The 22,107-nt window shown below is 45.3% G+C and overlaps 1 protein-coding gene across 4 annotated transcripts in view; it reads left to right on the top strand.

The window, feature by feature from the left end:
- The window catches only part of Shisa6 (shisa family member 6), a 299,472-nt gene that overhangs the window by 14,894 nt on the left and 262,471 nt on the right, over window positions 1–22,107 (top strand). For all 4 annotated transcript variants that reach the window (XM_057774766.1, XM_057774768.1, XM_057774767.1 and 1 more), the window contains one exon: window positions 8,316–8,476. In XM_057774766.1, coding sequence (XP_057630749.1) covers window positions 8,316–8,476 — 161 coding nt within the window. The remainder of the gene's footprint in view (window positions 1–8,315; window positions 8,477–22,107) is intronic.

The raw sequence follows: 22,107 nt of genomic DNA, 5'->3' as shown, positions 1-22,107 counted from the left end.
TCTTGTGCACACACAAAGCCAGCAGCTGTGTTTTTCAAGTGGACTGTGAGAGAATTGGGAATAGGGAGACATAAATTAAGCCATTCTCCTTGGTCCGAGGTTATTAAAAATATGTTCATTTCAGTTGTCCTGACTGCAGATTTTGGAGGATAAAAACACTCCAACTGTCTAGAAGAGCGAGGCAAAGGAGAGGTCAAAGAGGACACCAGCTTGTTCTCAAGTTCAGTGCCAGTAAGAACTCAGTTATTTGCAACTCAGATAACTGGAATCCTTTACCTAGATGGACTGGAGCATTTATACATCACTTCTAGGGAAATGTAAAAGAAGCAGCTATCAGAGATTTACAGGGAAAAACCAACACCAACTTCTATGATCTGCCTTGCAGCTTCAAGAATCAGTCCCCTTTCCTAAGCTGTACATTCTACTTTGCCTTCTCTGCAAAGAGGACCCAAAGTGAGGCTGATGGTCCCTCTTATCAAGCATTTAAGTTCTTAGTGACAAGAGAAAAGAATTAATTATATTTAGGATACACAATGAGTCAGGGATGTCTTGGGAAATGTCTTCAGAAACAGGAGTGTTCTCATTAGTCCTCAGGACTAGGGACATTAGCTTCAGTAGTTTATTCGTGGACAAGTCCATCACCTTGGCCTTTTATCATACCTCCTCAGCACCGTCACCTTCTTCCCACTCCATCCCTGAAGGAGAAAGGGTGTGACTGGGGTCTGACCATCCAACTAGTCTTGTTCTTGGTGTGGAACAACTTACCGGACTGAGTGTATTTTCTTCCTTCTGAAGCGTTGATGTGGCTTCCCATGAAAATGTTATTAATAGACCCAGGACTTACAAGGTGACCTGAAGGGTCCCAGCTTCTCACTTATTCCACAGGACCCGGCTTTGACCATCTATCTCCTGACGGGTGGAAAGTAAGGTAGGCAAGTCTAAAGTTTCACTTTGTGTTCCTTTGCCACGTTTGCTTTCAAACTGGGTCATTCACAAAAGCCAAGAAACCAGAGCTTAACAGAGAAGGGCTCAGTTCCTTAATCTGACCTCATGCAGAGCCAGGATCTAATGAAGTATAGTCGCGCCTGTTTAAGGTTTTTATTTGACCAAAAGATTACTGGTGTTCAAAGTTGTTGGTCTTAATGACTCACGGTGACAAATAGAGCTGAGTGGCTGAGAGGCAGCTGAGGTCAGAGGTCCAGCTCAGAATTTTTGGCTAAAGATTGAATACTCTCTAAAGTTCTCTTGTTCAGAGACCATGATAGGAACCTACGAGAGAAAAACTGTGATTGAGGGGCTAGAAGGAAGGAAGGGTGGATCTATGGGGAAGAATGGGATTGATGGATGTGTGTGAGTGGATGGATGGATGGATGGATGGATGGATGGATGGATGGATAGATGGGTGGGAGGGAGATGAGTGGATGAATGAATGCAGTGGATGGATAGGTCAATGGGTGAGACAAAGAAGGATAGAGGATGTGTGGTGAATGGCTACACGGATGGGTGGATGGATGGGTCAGTGGATAGATGGGTGGGTGGAATGAATGGATGGATAAGTACGTACAGTAGATATTCAAGCTAGTGAGTAACTGGTCTTGATCCAGTCTTTTACTAATAGCTTCTCCATGCTCATATATCTCCTGGCACTTGCTATATCAGCAGACCCAGTGGTTAGTTTTTATCATCTTAACAAGGCCTAGAGTCATCTGAGATGAGGGAACCTCAGTTGAGAAAAGTGCCTTCATCTGATTGGCTCATAGGCAAGCCTGTGAGAGCATTCTCTTGACTAATGACTGATGTGGGAAGGCCCAGTCCACTCTGGATGGTGTCACCTCTGGGCAGGTGGTCCTGGGTTACATAAGAAAGCAAGCTGAGCAAGTCATGGGGAGCAAGCCTGTAAGCAGGATTTTCCCATGGCCTCTGTTTCAGTTCCTGCCTCCAGGTTCCCACTTCGGCTTTCCTCAGTGATAGACTGTGATTAGAATATAAGTCAAAGAAACCCTTTCCTCCTCAAGTTGTTTTTGGGTCATGGTGTTTAGCGCAGAAAAAAAAAAAAACAAAAAAACCAAAAGGACAAAGAAAAAAACAAAAGCAAAGTAGGGCACCAGCCTGTCTGGGGAGAGCAGAATCATTGAGGAAGAAAGAAAGTGGGATACATAAGAGAGGTGGTCTCTGTGTACCAAAGGATGCTCAGGTTCAAGTCACGAAGTCCAGACTTTGGATTTCTGTTCCATCTTGTTTGAGTGCTGAGTGAAGTCTAAGCCTTAAATCCTCAGTAAAACTTTGGGTACTACAGCTGTAAAGGTCACAGTTCTAGAAGCGAAGGCAGGGGGCTAGGCAGGAAAGCACACGTAGACACTAAGTGCTCTTTGAAGGTAAGATGGCATTTCCATCATCCTGATGACTAAGTGCAAGGCTCAGGACTGAGGAGGGCCCACGTTTCCCGGCTGAGGGATCTGAATTGGAGTTGTTTCTCAATTAATCGGCTCTCCCCCAAGAAGCTTGCACTACAGGAAACTATCACAGAAGAAGGAACAGGGAAACCAGCAAGAAAACAGAGTTTTTAGGCAAAAGAGTTCCTTGGCTTGATATGTTAGATACTGCAGCCAGTATGACGGACGGGGAAGAGGACTGGGGGTGAAGGTGTTCCCCAACTTCCTAAATTAAGTGCATTTGTTGTCCTTACCTATAGTGGGACACCAGGTATTGCCCTTGCTCCCTCACTTGGCCAGTTCTCTGTGTCTCTCCCGAATTTCTTTTTCTCTAACCCTCCCCTGGTTCCCTCTCCTGTCTCTGAATGTGTTTTTGAAAAAGCTTTCTGTCTACATTTCCTTGAGACCATTGACAACATTACCCGAGATTTTAAGCAAACAAATAAACTTGACCCAAATCACTCATTTGCTACTTGTTTCTGCATGCCCAGATATCACCTGGCATTTGCTAAATTAGTAGGCCCAGCTGGAGCGAGCAGGAAGCCGCTCTGAATGGTTTTCTCTTTATTTCCCTTCCCCTCTCTGGTTTTCATTTTTTCTCCTGCCTTTTCTACTGGATTCTCTCTCTGTCTCCTCTCTCCCTCTCTGGCTTCTGGTCTGGGTCTCTCCTTCCTCTCTCCTCCTCTTCTTCTCCCTCTTCCACTTCCTTATTTTATGTTCTTCTGGCTCTAACTCCTATTTTTTCTTTGCCCTAACCTGTTTCTTCCCCCTTCTTTTGCCTCCTCATCTGCTTGGTCCCCCCAAGTCCCTGAAAATTGCTGCCCACTCTTACAAAGCCTCCTCAGTTCTTTCTCTGTGACCAGATTTCTTTCCTGTGGTTAGAAAGTAGCTCAGGCCTTAACCCATTTCCTCTGGCATATCCAAATTAATTAGGTGAGACCAGGATCACACATTTCAGAATTAGAACAATATTTATCAAACACCCTGGAGAGCGAGGAATGGAAGGTAGAGAGGAACCAGAGCAAAGAGGGAGGTCACTGAGCTGAGGGAATGGACAGGATGAGGGACTGACAGGGCACACTGCTCAGATCTCCTCCATTGGGGAAAAGGCTGAATTCTGAAGAATGTTAAGGACCCGATAGGGACCAGGAGCTTACGCCTGGCCATCATTCCCTCGTGGATATTGTGTGTGGTCAGGAGGTCTATAAAGGGGCTTTGAGAAACACATATTCTAGCCAATTCACCTGTGGTAGTTTGAATGTGATTGGCCCCCATAATCTCATAGGGAGTGGCACTATTAGGAAGTGGGTATGGTCTTGTTAGAGGAAGTGTGTCATTGTGGGGGCAGGTTTTGAGGTTTCTTATGCTCAGGATACCGCCCAGTGTCTCATTCAACTTTCTGTTGCCTGCAAGATGTAGGACTCTCAGCTACCATGTCCGCCTGCATGCTGCCATGCTCCCCATCATGATGATAATGGATTGAAGTTCTGAAACTGTAAGCGAACCACCCCAATTAAATGTTTTCTTTATAAGAGTTGCTGTGGTCATGGTGTCTCTTCACAGCAATAGAAACCCCACCTAAAACACCATTTTTCCCACTGGACTGAGATTCCAATCAGCCTAGCCTATCGGGTCACAGATGATCACTCTGGAGTAGTTTCCTATAATCACATGGTCTAGGTCAGCTGTAGCCCAGAGTTCTCACTCACTGTCAAGCAGCTAGTCAGACCTCACTCACTTAGATCCACTGAGCCCGCTGCTCTTTAGGGATTATTAAGCAGGTCTTCTTGGGGAATGGACTTTAGGGGCTCCACAGTTGTGGGAGATAGAAAACTCTAAGGAAAACCCACTTACATTGCCCCTGTAGACAAAAGTGTGGCATTGGACAGGTTACCTTACTCCTTTCTGTGTGTCACATCCAGGCCAAGTGCTTGAGGGACTATGGAGACTCCAACAGAAAGGACACTCGCTTTAGAGTCTTTAGCCTCTCTGTATCCCCAGACCTGCTGGCATTCAGTCTTGATTGGATGTTTATAGAACTAGCCACTTAGTTCATCCAGTTCCAAGCAGATTTCTCTTGGGGGCCCCCAACCTCACCACTGTTAACATTGATAACTGTCATCATGGGCTGGCCATCCTGTCCACTGTAAGATATTGAGCCCCATCTCTGGGTGTCACACGGCAGACACCAGCAGCACTTCCCGCCTTGCTTGTCAGGACAACCAGAATGTCTCCAGATATGACCAGGACAGAAAGGTGGGAACACAATCACTTGACTCTTGAGAGACACTCATGTAGAGGCAGTCCTGCTCATCATGTGTTTAACCACTTGACTCCATTCTTCTTCCTGGCCATCGGAAAATTAGACAGGAGTCTCTCTAAGCATATGGGAAGCAAATCAGTGAGACGTTTCCTCAGTAATAGCTTTTATGAGATGTAATTTACCTAATGGAATATTAATCCTTAAATTTCCAAATGTGCAAGATTGTGGTTTGTATCCGTTCTGTCTTCAGCAGCTGCCCCATTGTTTAAATTTTTTGTATTATTTTCCAAAGGAAAGCCCATGCCTATGGCAGCCCCCTTTCTCCATAGGTGTACGCAGCATGCTTCTTTATTTAAGTCGAGGCTTCGGGGTGTCTCCTTTCACATAGGGGTGTGTTTTGAGGTACTTCCATGCTATGGTGTCTGTCAGTACTCTTTTCCTTTCTATGACCAATTAATAGTCTGTTGTGTGATCACAACACAGTTTGCTTATCCAGCCATGAACCAATGACCATTTGTCTTGCTCCTGCTCTTTGGCTGTTACTATTCATAATGCCATTAACCTTCTTCATACACAAGTTCTGTGCAGGTCTGTTTTCATTTCTCCTAGAAGTAGGCTGGGCCACACATTTGCTGTGTTCTTAGCATTTTGGGGAACTGTTAAACCATTTAGCAAAGGAGCTGAGCTTTTATATCCTCAGCACCGGAGTGTGAAGAAGTCACGGTTGTATCCTCATTGGCACTTGGCATTAACTGCCTGTTCGGTTATGGCTGTCTGCAAAGGTATGCATAGACACCACAATGTGACTTTTATGGGCCATTTCCCTAAGAATCAGTGGTGCCATCACTCTAGAGAAATGCTTGTTTGAATCTTGCATCCATTTTAAAACCAGGGAGTTTTTTATTGTCAACTTTCAAGATTCTTTCTGTAGATTTTTTTTTAGAATTTATTTTATGTGTATGAGTGGTTTCCCCACATGTATGTGCATAAATCTTGTCGTGTCTGGTGTCTGCAGAGGTCAGAAGGGCATCAGTTGGGTCTCCTGAAACTAAGCTTATGTATGATCATGAGCCGCTGTGTGGGTGCTGGGAACTGAGTTCAGGTCCTCTCCAAAAGCAACAAGTGCTCTTGACTGCTGAGCCATCTCTGCAGCCTCTTCTGAGATATGCCTTACAAGTATTTCTCCCATTCCGTGGATTCTGTCAGCTCCCATGATGGTTTCCTCTGAGATACCGATGTTTTGAATATCTCCACGTGTTCTCCTGTTGCTATGTTGCTTGTATTTCCAGTGTCACGTGTAAGAAATCATCACCAAATTAAGAAACCACAATGATTTGCATTTGTATTTTAAGAGTTTATAGTGCTTGGATTAACATTTAGGTGTAGGATCCCTTTGAATTGATTTGTATGTATTTGTATGTAATGTGAGATTAAGGTTCCTGCATGAAAATCTAGTTGCTCTAGGACAACTTTTTTGAAAAATGTTCTTTTTCTACCGAATGATATTTGGAGTTTTATTTATTTATTTATTTTAAAAAGATGTGATTTTAATTAGGGTATGCCTGCACAAATTTATGTGCACCATATGTGTGCCCAAGGAGGCCAGAAGAGGACATTGGATCCCTTGGAATTGGAGTTACAAATAGTTGTGAGTCACCCAACCTGAGTGCTAGAAACCGAAGCTGGCTTCTCTGGAAGAGCAACATGCTCCCTTAACTGCTGAATCTGCTCTCCAGCCCTAACACTTGTCTTTCTTGTTGAAAAAGATTTAAGTATAAATGTAGGAGTTTGTGCTTGAATTTTCAATTATATTCCTTTGACCTATATGTCTATCATAATTTGTAATTCAGTCTTTTTTAACCACTGAGAGGTGATAGGAAGGCGTGTTTAAGAATTAAAAGGGTGAAGGAATGAAGATATCAAACATGGGTGTGCAGTTGAAAAAGATACATGAAAGAATTTAGTTTTAGAATCAGGAAGGATCTTAAAATTTGTCTAAAAACCAAAAAAAAAAAAAAAACCAAAAAAAAAATTTGTCTTTGTATAAATCCTGTATTTCACTGATGGGGAAAAATTGTTATATTTCTGTGTCAAAGACTAAGATTTACTGGTGGTTCATGGCTCAGCAGTGGCAGACCTGGGAGTTGGACCTCTCCTGCGACTCTCTTTCTAGGCAATGCCTACCTTCTTCCCAGGCCCCGGAGGACGGCTCTCTAGCCTGGACCCTAAACTAGCTGGGTTTCTTTATAGAGCTCTTGGCTTCTGTCTTAGCCCTTGCTGCCAGTTCAGCAGAGCGAACGGGGTAGGCGGATAGTGTCTGCTCTTTCTTGACAGGCTGAGAGAATGGAAAGCCAGCTAGGGGAAAGCATTTGGAAAATGTGAAATTGCTGTATAAGTGCCGCTAAATGATAAGATTGCCAACTTGATGCTCTGCAAGGCAGGGTCACTGTGTCACAGGAAGTGCAGAGGAAAGAAACAAATCGCCTTAGACATATCCATCAAGTGTCGTGGCTGTCGCTTTTGTGAGGATGAAGCAGTGGAGCTGGACATGGGGATACAAGAAACCATGGGAAGGCCTGGGAGATCTCAGATGGGAGAGGCTTTGAAGGCACGCGCCTTAGGGAGACCCCGAGAAGATGGGAGAGTTTGGGCTCTACTTATGCAAAATTGGAGGCATAGGGCTTTGCCAGTAACTGGAATGATACTGACTGGGAGTGGTCGGCTGTGGCTTGTCACATGCTCCTCCTGTTCCTTTCCATCATTCCTAAGTGTCTCCTTTTTCCCCAGGGCCAGTGGGTATCTCATGTCACATATAAATGAGGGATTCATGTTTAAAACCTGGTGGCAGAAGGACTTGTCTTAATTTGTGAGTCCCTGGAGGACAGAAGTAGGCATCCCACCCTACCCCATCTCTGCCATGATTGATGTCTGCCGAGTCCCCACTGCATGCCTGTTTGGAAGCTGAAGCTTGGTGTGCGTCAATAAAGCCGGAGCTCTGATCACTGAGTGTCTGCCCTGGCAGTCTTGCTGTGTGTCTACCCATGTGCACATACCTCCTGCTCTAAACTGCACGTCTGCACCAGCCATGTGTCCTGACGCTTATCCTGTTTTTTTTTTTTTTTTTTTGGATCTATGCTTTTTGTTTTAGCACCTAAGACATGCTTTTCTTTGCAGCAGGAGCTGTAGGCTGAACTTCTGGGAGTCACCAGTTTCTAATACATGCTACATAGCATGTATTTGGGGATGGAAAGGTTGGGCTCCCTGACGGAAAGTAATCTCCTTTTCATTGGAGGACCAGTAGCCCGGGTCATTCTGAGATACTGAGGATGCTGTTGTGGCCTATATGGATATCAGGAAAACTAGCGTTTTGAAAGGGCTTATTGTTTACAGATGTGGAATAAATTGTAGGAAAAGATACTATGCTCACAGCATTTTAGGGTCATGCCAACCTCTCTCCTCTACCCCTGTAGACCAGCGGCAAATGAAACCATCTTCTGAGTGCTCATAGCCTTATCTCTGGCTCCTTCTACAGGTTTTCAGATATTCAACAGAATGCCTATAGTAGTAAGCTGGCGTCTTTGTGGTTGTGTGGAGGCTCACTGTGTACTCTCCTTATTTAGGGCTCTGGCTGACATACTAAGACAACAGGGACCAATCCCCATAGCACACTGTGAAAGAGAAACCATCTCGGCCATTGATACCTCTCCCAAAGAGAACACACCGGTCCGATCAACCTCGAAAAACCACTACACCCCTGTGCGCACTGCTAAGCAGACTCCAGGTAAGTGAGAATTGGTCACTTTGAAGTTTTATTGATTCTTTTCTGAGGTTCTAGTGATGTTTCTGCTTTGACTGGGCTGGTCGTGGAGCGCTGTGCGTGGTGGATGTCCTGATAGACAGGACAGGCTTTTGTAAGAGTCTGGGGACTGTCTTCCTGTAAAGGCTTGGAATGAGAGAGATCAGGTCTGGGACAGATGAGGACTGGTGGCCCATCTGTGATTTTTTTCCAGTGACTGGTGTGATTCTCTAATGTGAAGTAGAGTTTGCAGCAGCCATGGTAAAGTATGGCTGCCCGTTTACCCATGTGACAGGAAGGTTTGGCATTGTCTAGGATGCCAGATGCATAGGAATAAAGACTGCATTCTGACACAGAAACTGGTCAGCTATTGGAATCCCAGAGTCCTTTTTAAGGACAGCAATGGTATCTGCATTTTAGGGTGACCCTTTCCTGTGAGATATAGGTTCCCTGGATATAGGGTGAAGTGTCTTTTTATATATGTGGAAACTGGATCTGAGACACCTGAGGGTGCCAACTTCTACAGATGCTCAAGCCCCTTATACATGAATGGTCTGGTGCTGGCATAGTGCCACCACACATCTTAATGTATACGTTAAATGATCTCCAGATTCCTGAGAAAATCTACTACGATACTAACATTATGAGACTTACTATGCCATGGACTTTAGGAAATAATGATGAGAAAAAAATGTGTACCTACTCAGTAAGGTCCAGTTTGGGGTAATAGCTTTGATGCATGACTGCTGTTGGGTTGAATTGTGTGGCTGGTTGGATCTGCAGTTACATGTATAAACTGTAGATGTGGAGGGCTGAATGCGCCTTTGACTTTTTTATTTCATCATCATGATAACCCTGGGAAGGAAACTGGGCAAGATTCTTTGTGTAATGGGTTAGTGAATGAAACTCAAGGAAGCTCAGTAACTTGGACAAGATCAACAGTGTATAAGAATAAGAAAACAAACCTGTAAATACCAGTAATATATTGGGCTATTGGTCTAAATATTACTCAGAGACTTTTATAGGTATGCTATTATCTATTCTTTGTAGCAGTCTTGGAAATATTTATCTCCCACTTCATATGAGAAATATATATATTAAAAAAGGTTGACCAACATTTCCCAGTGTCACATGGTTAGTAAGAGAACACCAGGATTCAAACTAAGACAAATTGTTTACAGAAGTCATTATTGAAAAAACCCAAACCATTCTCTCCTTCCCCAGCTAGGGACAGGGATGTAAAGTATCTGAAGGAACAGTCTCATTACCAATATGTTGAGAAAGTTATCTCCCTATGAGAATTACCAGCTAGTTTAGTGCTGATCCCACTCCCAGGCACATGATTTCTGCTTTGGTACTTGGATCTGGAATCTTCACATCTGTCTCTTTATCTAGATTTCTGAACTAAGCCTGCAATAAGGGCATATAACCACTAGGAGGAAGGCAGTAGGTATGCTCAAATTCTAACTGTAGCTGAGATCAAATTTATTCTACTTATGTTTTAATTCTCTTGAATCTATCAAGTTGTTCTTGCCTTTAAGATAATAGTTTTAATTTTAAAATTTCTGATTTAAATTTTACGTATGAATGCTCTGCATGTGCACCTGCATACCAGAAGAGGACATCAGATCCTCTTATAGATGGTTGTGAGCCACCATGTGGTTGCTGAGAATTCAGCTCAGGATCTCTGGAGGAGCAGCCAGTGCTCTTAACTGCTGAGTCATTTCTCCAGCCCCTGTCTTAAATCTTTTGAACATCTGACAAAAGCTGGAGATATTCTCTGAATATGTATGTCTATGAATGCCACATAGATAATCAGTCAACAGTTTGTGAAGGATTCAAGGGATCCACAAGCCCCTCCAAAGTTAGGAATCCCTGCTTTACAAGTAAAGATGAGTGAATCTGCTGGACAAAAACACTCCTCCTCACCTTGAATACCCTAGATCTTTAACATGGAACCAGTAGAAGGAATCTTGGCAGAAGCACCTGGATCAGTGGCCGTCTACCACGCTATGTACACATTAGAAACACCTAGGGATATAGTAAAATTATGGAGTTAAAGCACCATAAAGTAGGAGGAATTTCTAGAGATGAGGCTGGCATTAGTGTATTAGTCTACAGAGTGAGTGGGTGCAGAGTCACTGGTCTGGTTGGATCCTGACCTGTTATGAGCACAGACACTGAATGCCCCAAATCTCCAGTTGCTTACATGTTGGAATCCTATAGGAAACATTAAGGGAACCCTAGAACCCCTCTTGGATATCATGGCTTAATCAATGTGGAGAGTGTGGTTTGAGAATAAGGGAGGTGTTTAAAGTCCCTCCAGTGTAATGTTTAGAATCAGTTGACTCTGGAGCTTGCCCACTGAACACTGTTCCTAACTTTAATGTTCTTGCCAGCTATGAGTATTTTTATTTATCGGAAGATTCATCATTTGAAGTCAGTCTTTCCCAGGACTGTGCCCATGACTCTGGAATTTCTGCGCACCCAGGCATCAAAGTGCGCCTGACTGTTGATTCTCACCCTTCTGTTCGGTTTTTATTCTGTCTCATTTACTTATTCAATGAGTAGTCTTGGTTTGCCCTTAAGTACCCTTTCTCATTCCTTCTGTGTGTATATGGATATATACAGTGAGCTGAGAAGGAAAGGCACTGCTTACATGACTCAATTCTCTGTTTCAAGAAATCCCTCCTCGTATTTTTCAAATTACAACTCCCCACTTAGCCTTTTGAGATGGGAATGCCTGGGAAGCATTCTCCGTGGTGAAGCTGAAATGTACAACAAGCGATTTCACAAACAAGCTACATCTTCTGTACTTATATCAAACAGGATGCTTTTCTAAATAGCTGCTGTCCTTTGCCACACAATGCTGCAATTTGAGTCACCATTTAAACAGAACTTTGGGCAAATGTTCAAAGTAGAAATTTACTGTGATATTCCCACTCATTAGATCAACCGCTCACCGATTGTAGTAAAGTGGCAGAGGTCCTAGAGGGACATTAAGGAGGCGGGCATCAGAGTGTGCAGTGGCTCTGCCACTCAACGTGCTGTCCTGGGATCAGCTGCCTGGGGTTGCCTGGGAATTCGTGAGCCCTTCCGGGCCTGCGGTACCCCAGACTCTCTCACCTGCAGAACAAGGCCCTGTATGTTGATGAAAAAGCTTAGCAATTGGGATTTGAGAAGCAAGGGAAGCATGGGTTTGCTTGGAGCAAACTTTCAGGTATTATGTTTCTGATCATGCCCTTCTGAATTCCCTAATCAGCCACCAGGGCTGCTAGTGCATTCAGTCTAGATTGTTCTCAGGGTGCAAGGTAAACCAGGTTGAGCACTCAGACCCTGTCCATAGCAAACACTCATTTCCAGCCATGAGGAAGTGTATGCATAGCTCCTGGGAAACAGATCAAATGCATGAAGGAGCTGAGGGTAACACGTTGGCATTCTTTTAGGCCAGGTGGAGTCTGTGGGGCTGTGTCTGGCATGATCAGGGTTTGGGAAGTTGACAGCTCATGCTCATTTGGTCTGAGGACTGGAGTGGAGGTCCTTGAGTGATAATGAAATATGCTAACCCATGTAGCATAAGTATCATGCATTGAGCCCTCGTTATGTACTAAGTACTCTGTTCAGTACTTCATGCATAAAAGAATGGATCCTGTAATATTTTTATGTTATGGAACTTTGTAATCTCTGAGTCTTTTATTGCTATTTTCCCCAAGAAACATCTTCTCAGCCTCACAGGGGGCTCCACAAAGGGCATTTATTTGGGGCTAGAAAATTAGGGATGCCTCTTTGTCTCCCCACTTTTGAAATCTAACTGCCTATGAAGCCTCACTATTCAATCAGTGGTCCATGGACCAACAGCAACTCTCTGATGGGAGCTGATTTGAATTCCTAATTGTGGCTACACCTTGGGATCATAAAAGGTTTATGAGACTATAATGCCTGGCTCCCATTGTGAAGATTCTGATTTGTGTTCTTTGAGGTAGAACCTAAGCGCTGATATACTAGTTTTAAAAATTCCCTACCATTCATGTGATCAAAATGGAGAAGCAAGTTCTGGAGGGAGCCCACCAAATAGAGAGGAAGTTCTTTGAAGTGTGTGGAGTTCAAGGTCCAGACAAAGCCCTGGGATAGGGTTAGGGGACTGATAGAAACGTTCTCTCCTGGTGGATATGGCCAGGAAGTGTGGAGGATTCAGAAAGGGTTCAGAGGAGAGAGAGAGCAAGTAAAGGTGTGTCTGAGAGGATAGTAGTGAGAAAGCAGCACCAGAATTAACAGGAAGACCATGAAGAATCATTCTAAGATCAGACTCAGGGCTGCAGATCCACAGAGGTCAGGACCCTGGAGGCTTGATCTCCATAGAGGGAAGCTATAGAGGCTGTGTGTACTTGGTCTGGGCTTCCCCTGAAGAGCTTGTCTTGGGGTATCTGTGGATAGTAGGCCATCCTCCCTGGCCATAGACTCTGTCATATTCCAGAATTTTGCTCTCCAGCATCTAGGATCAAGTGTGGCATCAGCCAGAAGTAGTGCATTTTTATGCTTTGTGTCTAAATATGTACTGTGCATTATAAAGGAGCAGTTACCTGCCTATGGTCATGGCCACAGCCTTGAATGGTCAACTAAGGGAGCCCCAGGGTGTGAGGGTTGATGTCTTAGGGATTGAGATTAAAGACTGAGCAGCTGACAGGGGAGTGCTATGTCATAGCCCTTTGTGGCCTGTCCCACCATCCGTGGGAGCCTGGCATGAGATCCAACTGCCTTCTTGCTTCTCTCCACTGGCTCCACTCATGCTCACCCCCTTGATTGCCATTTTCTTATCACACGTGTGTGTGTGTGTGGGGGGGGGGTTCATGTATATACAGGTGAAATGCCAGAGGACAATTTATGGTATCATCATTTTCAACTGCTCTCCATGTATTTTTGTTTGTTTTGTTTTATTAAGATCATCTTTCACCAGCTTGGAACTCACTTGGTTTCTATGAGTGCTGAGATGGAACTCAGGTCCCCACGTTTGCAAACGCAACCACTTCACCGACTTCACTATCTCCCAGGCCCTTGTTCTATATATTCTGACCTCAAGGTATTGTCCCTCTCTGCTGCATGGCCTTGAATTTCCCAGCAGCAGGCATTTGGGTGGTGACATAAACACTCAGACAGGCCTGTGTGCACTCCTCATCTCTTTACACTGCCTGTTCTACTGTCTGTAGAGAACCTGCACCACCTAAGGTCATTTGTATGCTCACTTATTCCCGGCTCCTGTCTCTATCAGGATGTAAGGCGCACTCTGTATAGGCGAAGGCTTTGTCTCTTCGCCGCCACTATGTGCTCCTCAGACCAACACTACCACCAGCAAGCCTCTAGCTGCTAGGTGCCTGTTTGATAGAAACCACAGGCAAAACAATGCGGGCTTCAGTAGGAGGGGTCCAAGGAGTAGGATTGGCTGCACACTTCCTAGGTCGCTCTGCACTCTCTGTGAAGTGCTGTGAACTTCTTTGCTGCTGTGACTGATCTGAAGCTAGTCCCAGGGTACTAGCTGAATAGAGGTCTTGGTTTCCAGGACCCGAGCTTGTTTCTTAGTCCCTTTCTCCTGTTGGGGCTGACTCATAGACTGGAGCTTTGCCTGTATGGTGAATGTCAGAGAGGCTGTTACATAGGGCCCTACACTGCTCACTCTCTACCAAGAGAGACTCCCTATGAAAGTCTGGGGCCAGATACCCCAGAGTCTCTTGTTTTCTCCAGCCTTTGGGCTGATTATGAAGTGAGAAAAGTGTATTATGCTTTAGGACTCTAGGGGAACATCTGGCTATCCTCTATATCTTATCCAGATGAGAGGTAGGATCTTCCTTCTGTTGGTCATCTGGAGGAACAGAGATGTTTTGTTCTGGAGTGACGGCCTCAGAGAGATTGGGGTGGCTGAGATTGGTTGTCCTGACCTGCCGTTCCTGATCTGTGAGCAAATGGAGGTCCACAGGGGTCACATGGGTGACCATCAGTGTCAATGGAAATCCCAACATCCAACATATGAGTGTAGCTTTTGGCATGAAGGGGATACTAGTCTAAGTATGCTTTGGCCAGTGTGCTGGTGAGCACTAAGTATAAGTATTGAAGTTGACTCTTTACCTCTTTTTATTTTCCAACTATTAAAGTGTTCAAATGCATGTGTCGTTTAGTGATTCACATTCTACTCCATCAAACAGAGCTGACATGAAGGTCAGCAGAACCTAGCCTCCACCTGAGTTCAAGTCTCGGTGGTGAACAGTGCAAAGCCTCTCCCACTGCCTGGGAGGAGAGGTAAGGCCAACAGGTCAGTCTTTCAGAGAGAGAGAGAGAGACATGCTCACAACACAGTCAGGAGAGGTCCCAGAGCATCGCTGGGGAGAGGGAGTGGCGTTCCATACCTGAGGTGGCATTTGAGTTGACTGACAAGGTCCCAGCCATGGAGACATCTGGACCAAGAACATTCCAAGCAGAGGAAGTAGCCGGTACAAAGGACCTGAGACAGAGACAGAGCTGCCATGAGCAGAGAGCCAGCATGAGCAAGGAATGAACAAAGGTGAGGGCCATATGTGGGAGCAGACAGGTGGAGTCACCATCAATCAGGGCTTTAGAGGTGAGCCAAGAGTGTGGCTTCTGTTTCATGTGAGAATTGATCTCTGACTACTAGGTGCTGGAAAATGGCTCCATCAGGCATCTTTTTTTTTTTTTTTTTTTTTTTTTTTTTTTTTTTTTTTTGGTCCAGGGAAAGAGTTTCCTTTGCTTATCTCCCTTGAGGAGGGCACTCCCCTGCAGAGGGGGCAGAGTGGTGCACTAGTATCTATAGTGGAGTTTAAAGTTTCACACAGTATGTCCAGCCCAGACAGCATCAACCTAGGCATTGGAACAGGGCCAGCAAGAGCCCCCTTTGCATAGCTTTTGGGTGTAGGAGTGTCTCTGGAGTTGGTTCCTTTTGAATCTTCAACTGTGCCAGGCCACTCTCTCAGTGACCAACACTCTGGATTCCTGGACAAAATTGGTTCCTGTGGTGGTGCATACCCTGTGGTTTCTGATTCTCAGCAGCATCCCGCCCTCTGCTCTGTCTGGAGTATTCTCCTCTTGTCCATTTCCTCAGCCTCACCTCTCCTTCCAGGCATCATCTTAGGACTCTACGTCCTTCTTCTTCCCAGTGGCATCTGGGTCCCAGGACCTGACATTGTGGACACCCCCATACAGTGTGTCAGGACAGTTCAAATGCAAGCTCTTGTCTTTCTTTAGCAGACTACTCTGTGCCTCAGTTTCCTGATCTGTAAACGGAGACAATGGAAAACACTCACCACATGTGTCCTGAGGCTTGAGTGTGTTAGTGACTCCTAGGACATCTCTCAATGCTCTGGCCTGGCTCAGGGCTCAACATCCTTGGGCTGTGTACGGACTGTTCAGGAAGTAGGAGACCCACATTCTTACCTTTGTGTCTGAAAACCCACTAGGTCCCCAGGAGCATCAGCAGGTAAACTGAGGAGTCCCAGGTTGGTGCTGACGCTATGAGCAAGAGATACATCAGTGCCCATGGAAAGGGCTATGTCCTTAGACTGCAGTCAAGAAGTCTCAGGCTCTGAACCAGGGGCGGTGTGTGCCTCTTTTTCTGGCCATGGCCATGAGTTTCCTTGTACTAATTGCAGACATTCATACTCATGCTATGCTTGGAAAGCTTGAGGACTTTTTAAAGCGTCCCCATGGGCCGACTTATTTCATTCTTTAAAGGACCCAATGATTCAACCACAACTGCTCCCATTTCATAGGGGAGGAAGTGGAGACTTGGGAATAGTAGAAGCTTTTACTTGCCTGTGACCACATAGCCAGGAGGAAGCTGTGCTGTCCTATATAAATACAGACAGACAAACAGACTCCAGAACACAAGTTGTAAAGAGTTACAGACAGGGTCCATTCCAGTGGTAGAAAGGAGTCTCTTTAGGTCAGTGTTCTGGAGGTTGGGAAGTGCAAGAGAGCAGTGCAAGCATCTTCATGGCCTGATGGGTTCCTGTTGTTGCCTCTACCCATGATAGAAAACCAAGGATGCATGGGTGTGTGTGGAAGAGAAGACAGAACTCATGTGAAAGCTAGCCTGGTCCTACAAGGAAATTATTCTGACATTCAGACCTAGATACCTCCTATTGGGCACCTTCTAAATAGCTACCCTGGGGAGGTAGAGTTCTAAGACTTGAACTTGGGAAGCATGTTCAAAACACAGTGGTCAGTGATCTTGAGAGTAAGGAGATCCCAGCCTCTAACCCAGTGACCTTTAGAGGTCTTTTCCTGCCAGGCCTATCACATACAGAGAAAAGGATATTTGGGACCCAGAGGCAGTGAAGACAGCAGCACCAAGCCATCTCAATCGAGGCATGAATCATTGTATGTTGAGCAAATCTTACTCCCTTGGGCACAAGAAGATGCATATCATACAGCTTTCGAAACTTAAATTTAAGACCATCCTCAACCAAATATGTCATCAGCTGTACTGGTCCCCACAGGTCCCCATCAGAATCATAGGCATTAGCTCAAAGCATTCAGAGGGAGGCTGCTGTGGTCAGGGCAGGCATCACCACTGTCTTCAATACCACCATCAGCTTCATTCAGAGCAGAAGCAGCAAAAGAACTGAATGGTCGGGAGGATGCAGGAGGAATCCCTGGAGGATGCTGAACTGAGGACAAGATACTAGAGGGGGAGGATTGCTATGGACATAAAGGCCCAGAAAAGGGAGCAGTGACTGATTCCTCTGAAAAGACTGGTTGTCATTTTCTGTCAACAGACTACAGTGATTGAAGAATTAGGACAAAGGCCAGGAAGGAACTGGAACTTTGTGTACATTAGGAGAAAGCTGCCTCAAGTGGGGAAGTTTTTTTTTTTTCTTCCTTCATTAAACTTGTGTGTTGTCCCATATGCAGGGGAGACACAAGAGCATGCGGTTCATAACAATGGAGCAAGTGAGGCTGTACCCTCCCAGGACACATAGAAGAGAAGCTTGTGATGACATAGGGTGACAAGCTTCTAGAGCAGGTGACCTAAGGACCACATCCTCATTAGCTGCATAGGGACAGCCAGGACAAAGAGGGGGGGGTCTTGAGGGACGGTGATACATTTGCTCATTCAGAAGTAGTTTGGATGCCTTTCTGGGTATTGGGTATGGAAATATGGAAAGGAACAAAAGCCCCAAGGTCCTGGCATTTCCCAGGGTGGGTTGGAAGGTGTGTCATTTGGATGGTAGGAAAGAAGTGGAGGTTTGAACTAGGATGCTCACAGTGGGGGACTGAGAAGGATCCTTTTCCCTGCCTTGTTCATTTGCTTTAAACTCCTAATTTGAACAATTTTCAACCAATGGAGAATTTGCCAGAATGATACAGTGAACATCAACATTGCCTTAGCATTCTTAACATTCTATAGTGTCTGTTTCTCTTCCTGGTCCTATTCTTTGTCATCACCTTTATGGCTATCATCACTATGATTTCATCTTCCTCACCACTAGCTGCAGTAGCATCAACTGTATTTCTGACCTCATTGTCGTCACAGTCCACATCAACATCGTTGTTGCCATCACCACTACTATCACTGTCATCACTCACCACCATCACCATCATCGTCACTGAATCATGTGAGCATCAGTGGCCTGTATCATGACTCCTCCTTCCTAAACTGCCTTACTACGGAGCTCCTCAATTCAAGACAGTTCCCTTATGTAAACATAAATACAATGACCCGATTTATAAAATTGACCATTGCTCTCAATGGCCAATATCGATAAAGAGTTTGAGATTTATTTTATGCTCGAAATGGCAGCATTTGCAGGAGGTTATGTAAGGGATGCTAGAGGAGATGGGGGCTAAAGATGGTTCCAATATTTGGACCAAATCAAGTAGTTGATGAGATTGGTCGGATCTACAGAAGGACTTTAAGTGAATAGTTGAGAGGTTTTACTCTAAAGGCCCGCATGTGAAGATGAGCGAAGTTGAACCTCTAATTCTCCAGCAGCTATTTCCAGAACAATCGGAGAGTCTCCCCTACCTCCACTACCATGTATAAATACAGAATTTCTTCCTTCAGAGATCTGGGGCCTGACCATATTCACGTGTGTCTCTTCTATTCGTCCTCCAAAACAGATGAGTCGTTCATTCAGTTCTAAGTGCTGTTAGCACAGGACCAGGCCTAAGATGCTTACTTTATTCTCAGGCTCCAATATATTTTTCTCAGATCTTGGCACTTGGTAAGCCTTAGATAACTATTTATTGATTAAATAAAGGACAGAAAAATCACTCATATTTAATGTATCGGTTGCTTCAGTGACGATTATGTGTGCTTGGCAATGATGGAACACCTAAAATAATAGTTTTTTTTTTATTCTTTTTTAATTAAAATTTCCAACTGCTCCCCGTTTCCCATTTCCCTCCCCCTCCTCCCACACATTGCCCCCTCCCCCCACTCCCCTCCCCCATCCCCACTCCTCTTCTCCTCCCCCCAGTCCATTCCCCCTCCCTCTCGATACTGAAGAGCAGTCCAAATTCCCTGCCCTACAGGAAGACCAAGGTCCTCCCACTTCCATCCAGGCCCAGGAAGGTGAGCATCCAAACAGGCTAAGCTCCCACAAAGCCAGTTCATGTATTAGGATCGAAACCTAGTGCCATTGTCCTTGGCTTCTCATCAGCCTTCATTGTCCGCCATGTTCAGAGAGTCCAGTTTCAACCCATGCTTATTCAGTCCCAGTCCAGCTGGCCTTGGAGAGCTCCCAATAGATCAGTTCCACTGTCACAGTGGGTGGGTGCACGCCTCGTGGTCCTGATTTCCTTGCTCATGTTCTCCCTCCTTCTGCTCCTCATTTGGACCTTAAGAGCTCAGACCGTTGCTCCAATTTGGGTCTCTGTCTCTCTCTCTCGATCTATCGCCAGATGAAAGTTCCTGTGCCATTCTCCTTGGCCTCTAGTCAGCTCTCATTGTCCGCCACATTCAGAGAGTCCGGTTTTATCCCATGTTTTTTCAGTAGCAGTCCAGCTGGCCTTGGTGAGCTCCCAATAGATCGGCCCCACTGTCTCAGTGGTTGGGTGCACCCCTCATGGTCCTGACTTCCTTGTTCATGTTCTCTCTCCTTCTGCTCCTCATTATAACCTTGGGAGCTCAGTCCGGTGCTCCAGTGTGGGTCTCTGGCTCTATCTCCATCCATTGCTAGATGAAGGTTCTATGGCGATATGCAAGATATTCATCAGTATGATTATAGGATAGGTTCATTTCAGGTTCCCTATCCTCAGGTGCCCCAATGAAGAGGCCTACCTCTCTCTGCTGTAGGAGGAATCAGTCCAGGAATAGCGTTCCTTCACCAGGCTCCTGCTATCTCATCACTGGTGTCCAAAACATGCAGCTTTGTGTCATGGCCCCATGGCCCAAACTCATGTCATTATGTGTATATTCCAGGCATCAAGAAGAAAAGGAAAACAATGTGATGCCCTTTCCTTTCTCCTTTATCTTGGCAGCACTAGATAAGTACCGGACACCAGACAAGCACTCTACCTTACACTGTATTCCCCTTCTTCTTCTTCTTCTTCTTCTTCTTCTTCTTCTTCTTCTTCTTCTTCTTCTTCTTCTTCTTCTTCTTCTTCTTCTTCTTCTTCCTCTTCCTCTTCCTCTTCTTCCTCCTCCTCCTCCTCCTCCTCTTCCTCCTCCTCCTCTTCCTCCTCCTCCTCCTTCTTCATTTTGAAACAAGCTCTCACAAAGTTGACCAAGTTAGTCTTAAACTCACTGTGTAGCCCAGGTGGGTCAGGATTTGCAATCATCTTGACCCAGCCGCTCAGATAGCTGGGTTCATAGGTTTGCATCACTAGGCCTGGCTAATACTCCATTTCTTTTTCTTTTTTAAAATAATAATTGTAGTTATCATACTCTTAGATCACTTTCTTCATCCCCTTTCCTCTCTCTAGGCTCCCCCAACCCCCCTCCCCTATCCCATTCCTTCCATGCTCTATTTCTTTATAGATCAGATCCTTGCTTAGAGCAGCCTTGACATTCTGTGTGTCACTGTAGTCAGTGGTCTTTAGATGATGCATCAAAGTTAAAATGGAGGTGTCCTGAGTGGGGGGGAAAATATCTCCTGGAATACAATTAGTGGTCTGTGTTACAGGTGGCTGGGAAGGAGACTGGGTGGTCTTTCATACCAGAAAGTGTGGTGTAAAAATCCCCCAGAACAATGAGCATTTGTGGCCACCTCTGTTTCCCACAGTCCTCTCAGATGGCTGTATCCTCAAAAGGACTCTGATGCTCAGCCTAGGCACGCCAGTGGCCACTGAGAGTAAGCATGATAGCTCTAATGTGTCTTCCTATCTCACTGTAGATGGTGACATGAATCCCACAGAGCAGTGCCCTGTAGGAATAACATAATAGCTGAGGAGACCTCTCGGAGAGTCCCTACCTCTGTGTTCCTCCAATCAGAGGCTGACATTTTCATCTTCGAGGGCCTTCTCCAATCTCTGTTAGGAGGTTTGGGGGTCTCCAGTCCTGGTTCCCGGTATCTCAGCTCCTCAGGTATGGAGAGAAGGCAGCATGCCTTGGCTCTGAAGCATGCAGTATTGAGTGAAGCCAACTTCCTGAATAGAACATGTGTGGAGGTAGAACCATGTAGAACCTATTCTTAATCTGTGGGTTGTGACTGGTTCCCTTGGGGAGTGTTGAATGACACTTTCACTGGGATTGTCCAAGACCATTAGAAAACACAGATATTTACAACATGATTCACAACAATAGCAAAATTACAGTTATGAAGTAGAAGTAAAAATAATTTCACGCTTGGGGGTCACCACAACCCGAGGAACTGTATTAAAGGGTCGAAGCATTAGAAAGACTGAGAACCACTAATCTAGAAGGTCTGTGGGTGTAGACATTGCCTCATCCCTAGCCTACCCTCTTCTAGAGGGGAGGGGAAAAGTCTCCCCTGGAGTGGAACCCACAACCTACAGGGTGAGACCCCTTTCCAGCCTTTACGTCTTTCTTCTGATCACGATTCAAGCTTCGAGTTTCACTTTGTGTGCATGTGGCTCAGGGACTTATCACAGCAGCTTAGATCCGGCATGAACTAGATAAGCCTGCCCTTTAATAAATGTGCCATTTTTTTCCTCTAAGAATGAGACGGGAGGAAATAGGGCCTCAGAGGAGGCTGGTGGGGTGGTAAGGCTGTGTTCATGACTGAGGCAGGCAGAGGATGCCATCTGCCAATGACTTGGGGAGGGGATCCCTTGTCCAGGTGTGGCAGGGCTCTGCCTTGGCAGTGAAGCAGCCTCACGTTTTCTAAAGAAACCCAAGGCCGGGCAGTGGTGACGCATGTCTTTAATCCCAGCACTTGGAGGGAGGCAGGTGGATCCCTGTGAGTTCGAGGCCAGCCTGGTCTATAAGAGCTTGTTCCAGGACAGGCTCCAAAGCCACAGAGAAACCTTGACTTGAAAAACCACAAAAAAATAAATAAATAAAAAATTAAAAAAAAAAATAAAGAAACCCGAACAGCAGATTGGACGACTTGGTGGGGACCTCTTCCCTAAGAGAACCATTTGGATTTTTGCCATAAGCATTGTCCCTGTATCATGAACCCTTGCCTACAACCATGTGGGTTGGTCCC

This window comes from Chionomys nivalis, chromosome 7 (assembly GCF_950005125.1).
Source record: "Chionomys nivalis chromosome 7, mChiNiv1.1, whole genome shotgun sequence".
In the NCBI taxonomy this organism is placed as follows: domain Eukaryota; kingdom Metazoa; phylum Chordata; class Mammalia; order Rodentia; family Cricetidae; genus Chionomys; species Chionomys nivalis.
This window is presented reverse-complemented; position numbering and strand designations above follow the sequence as displayed.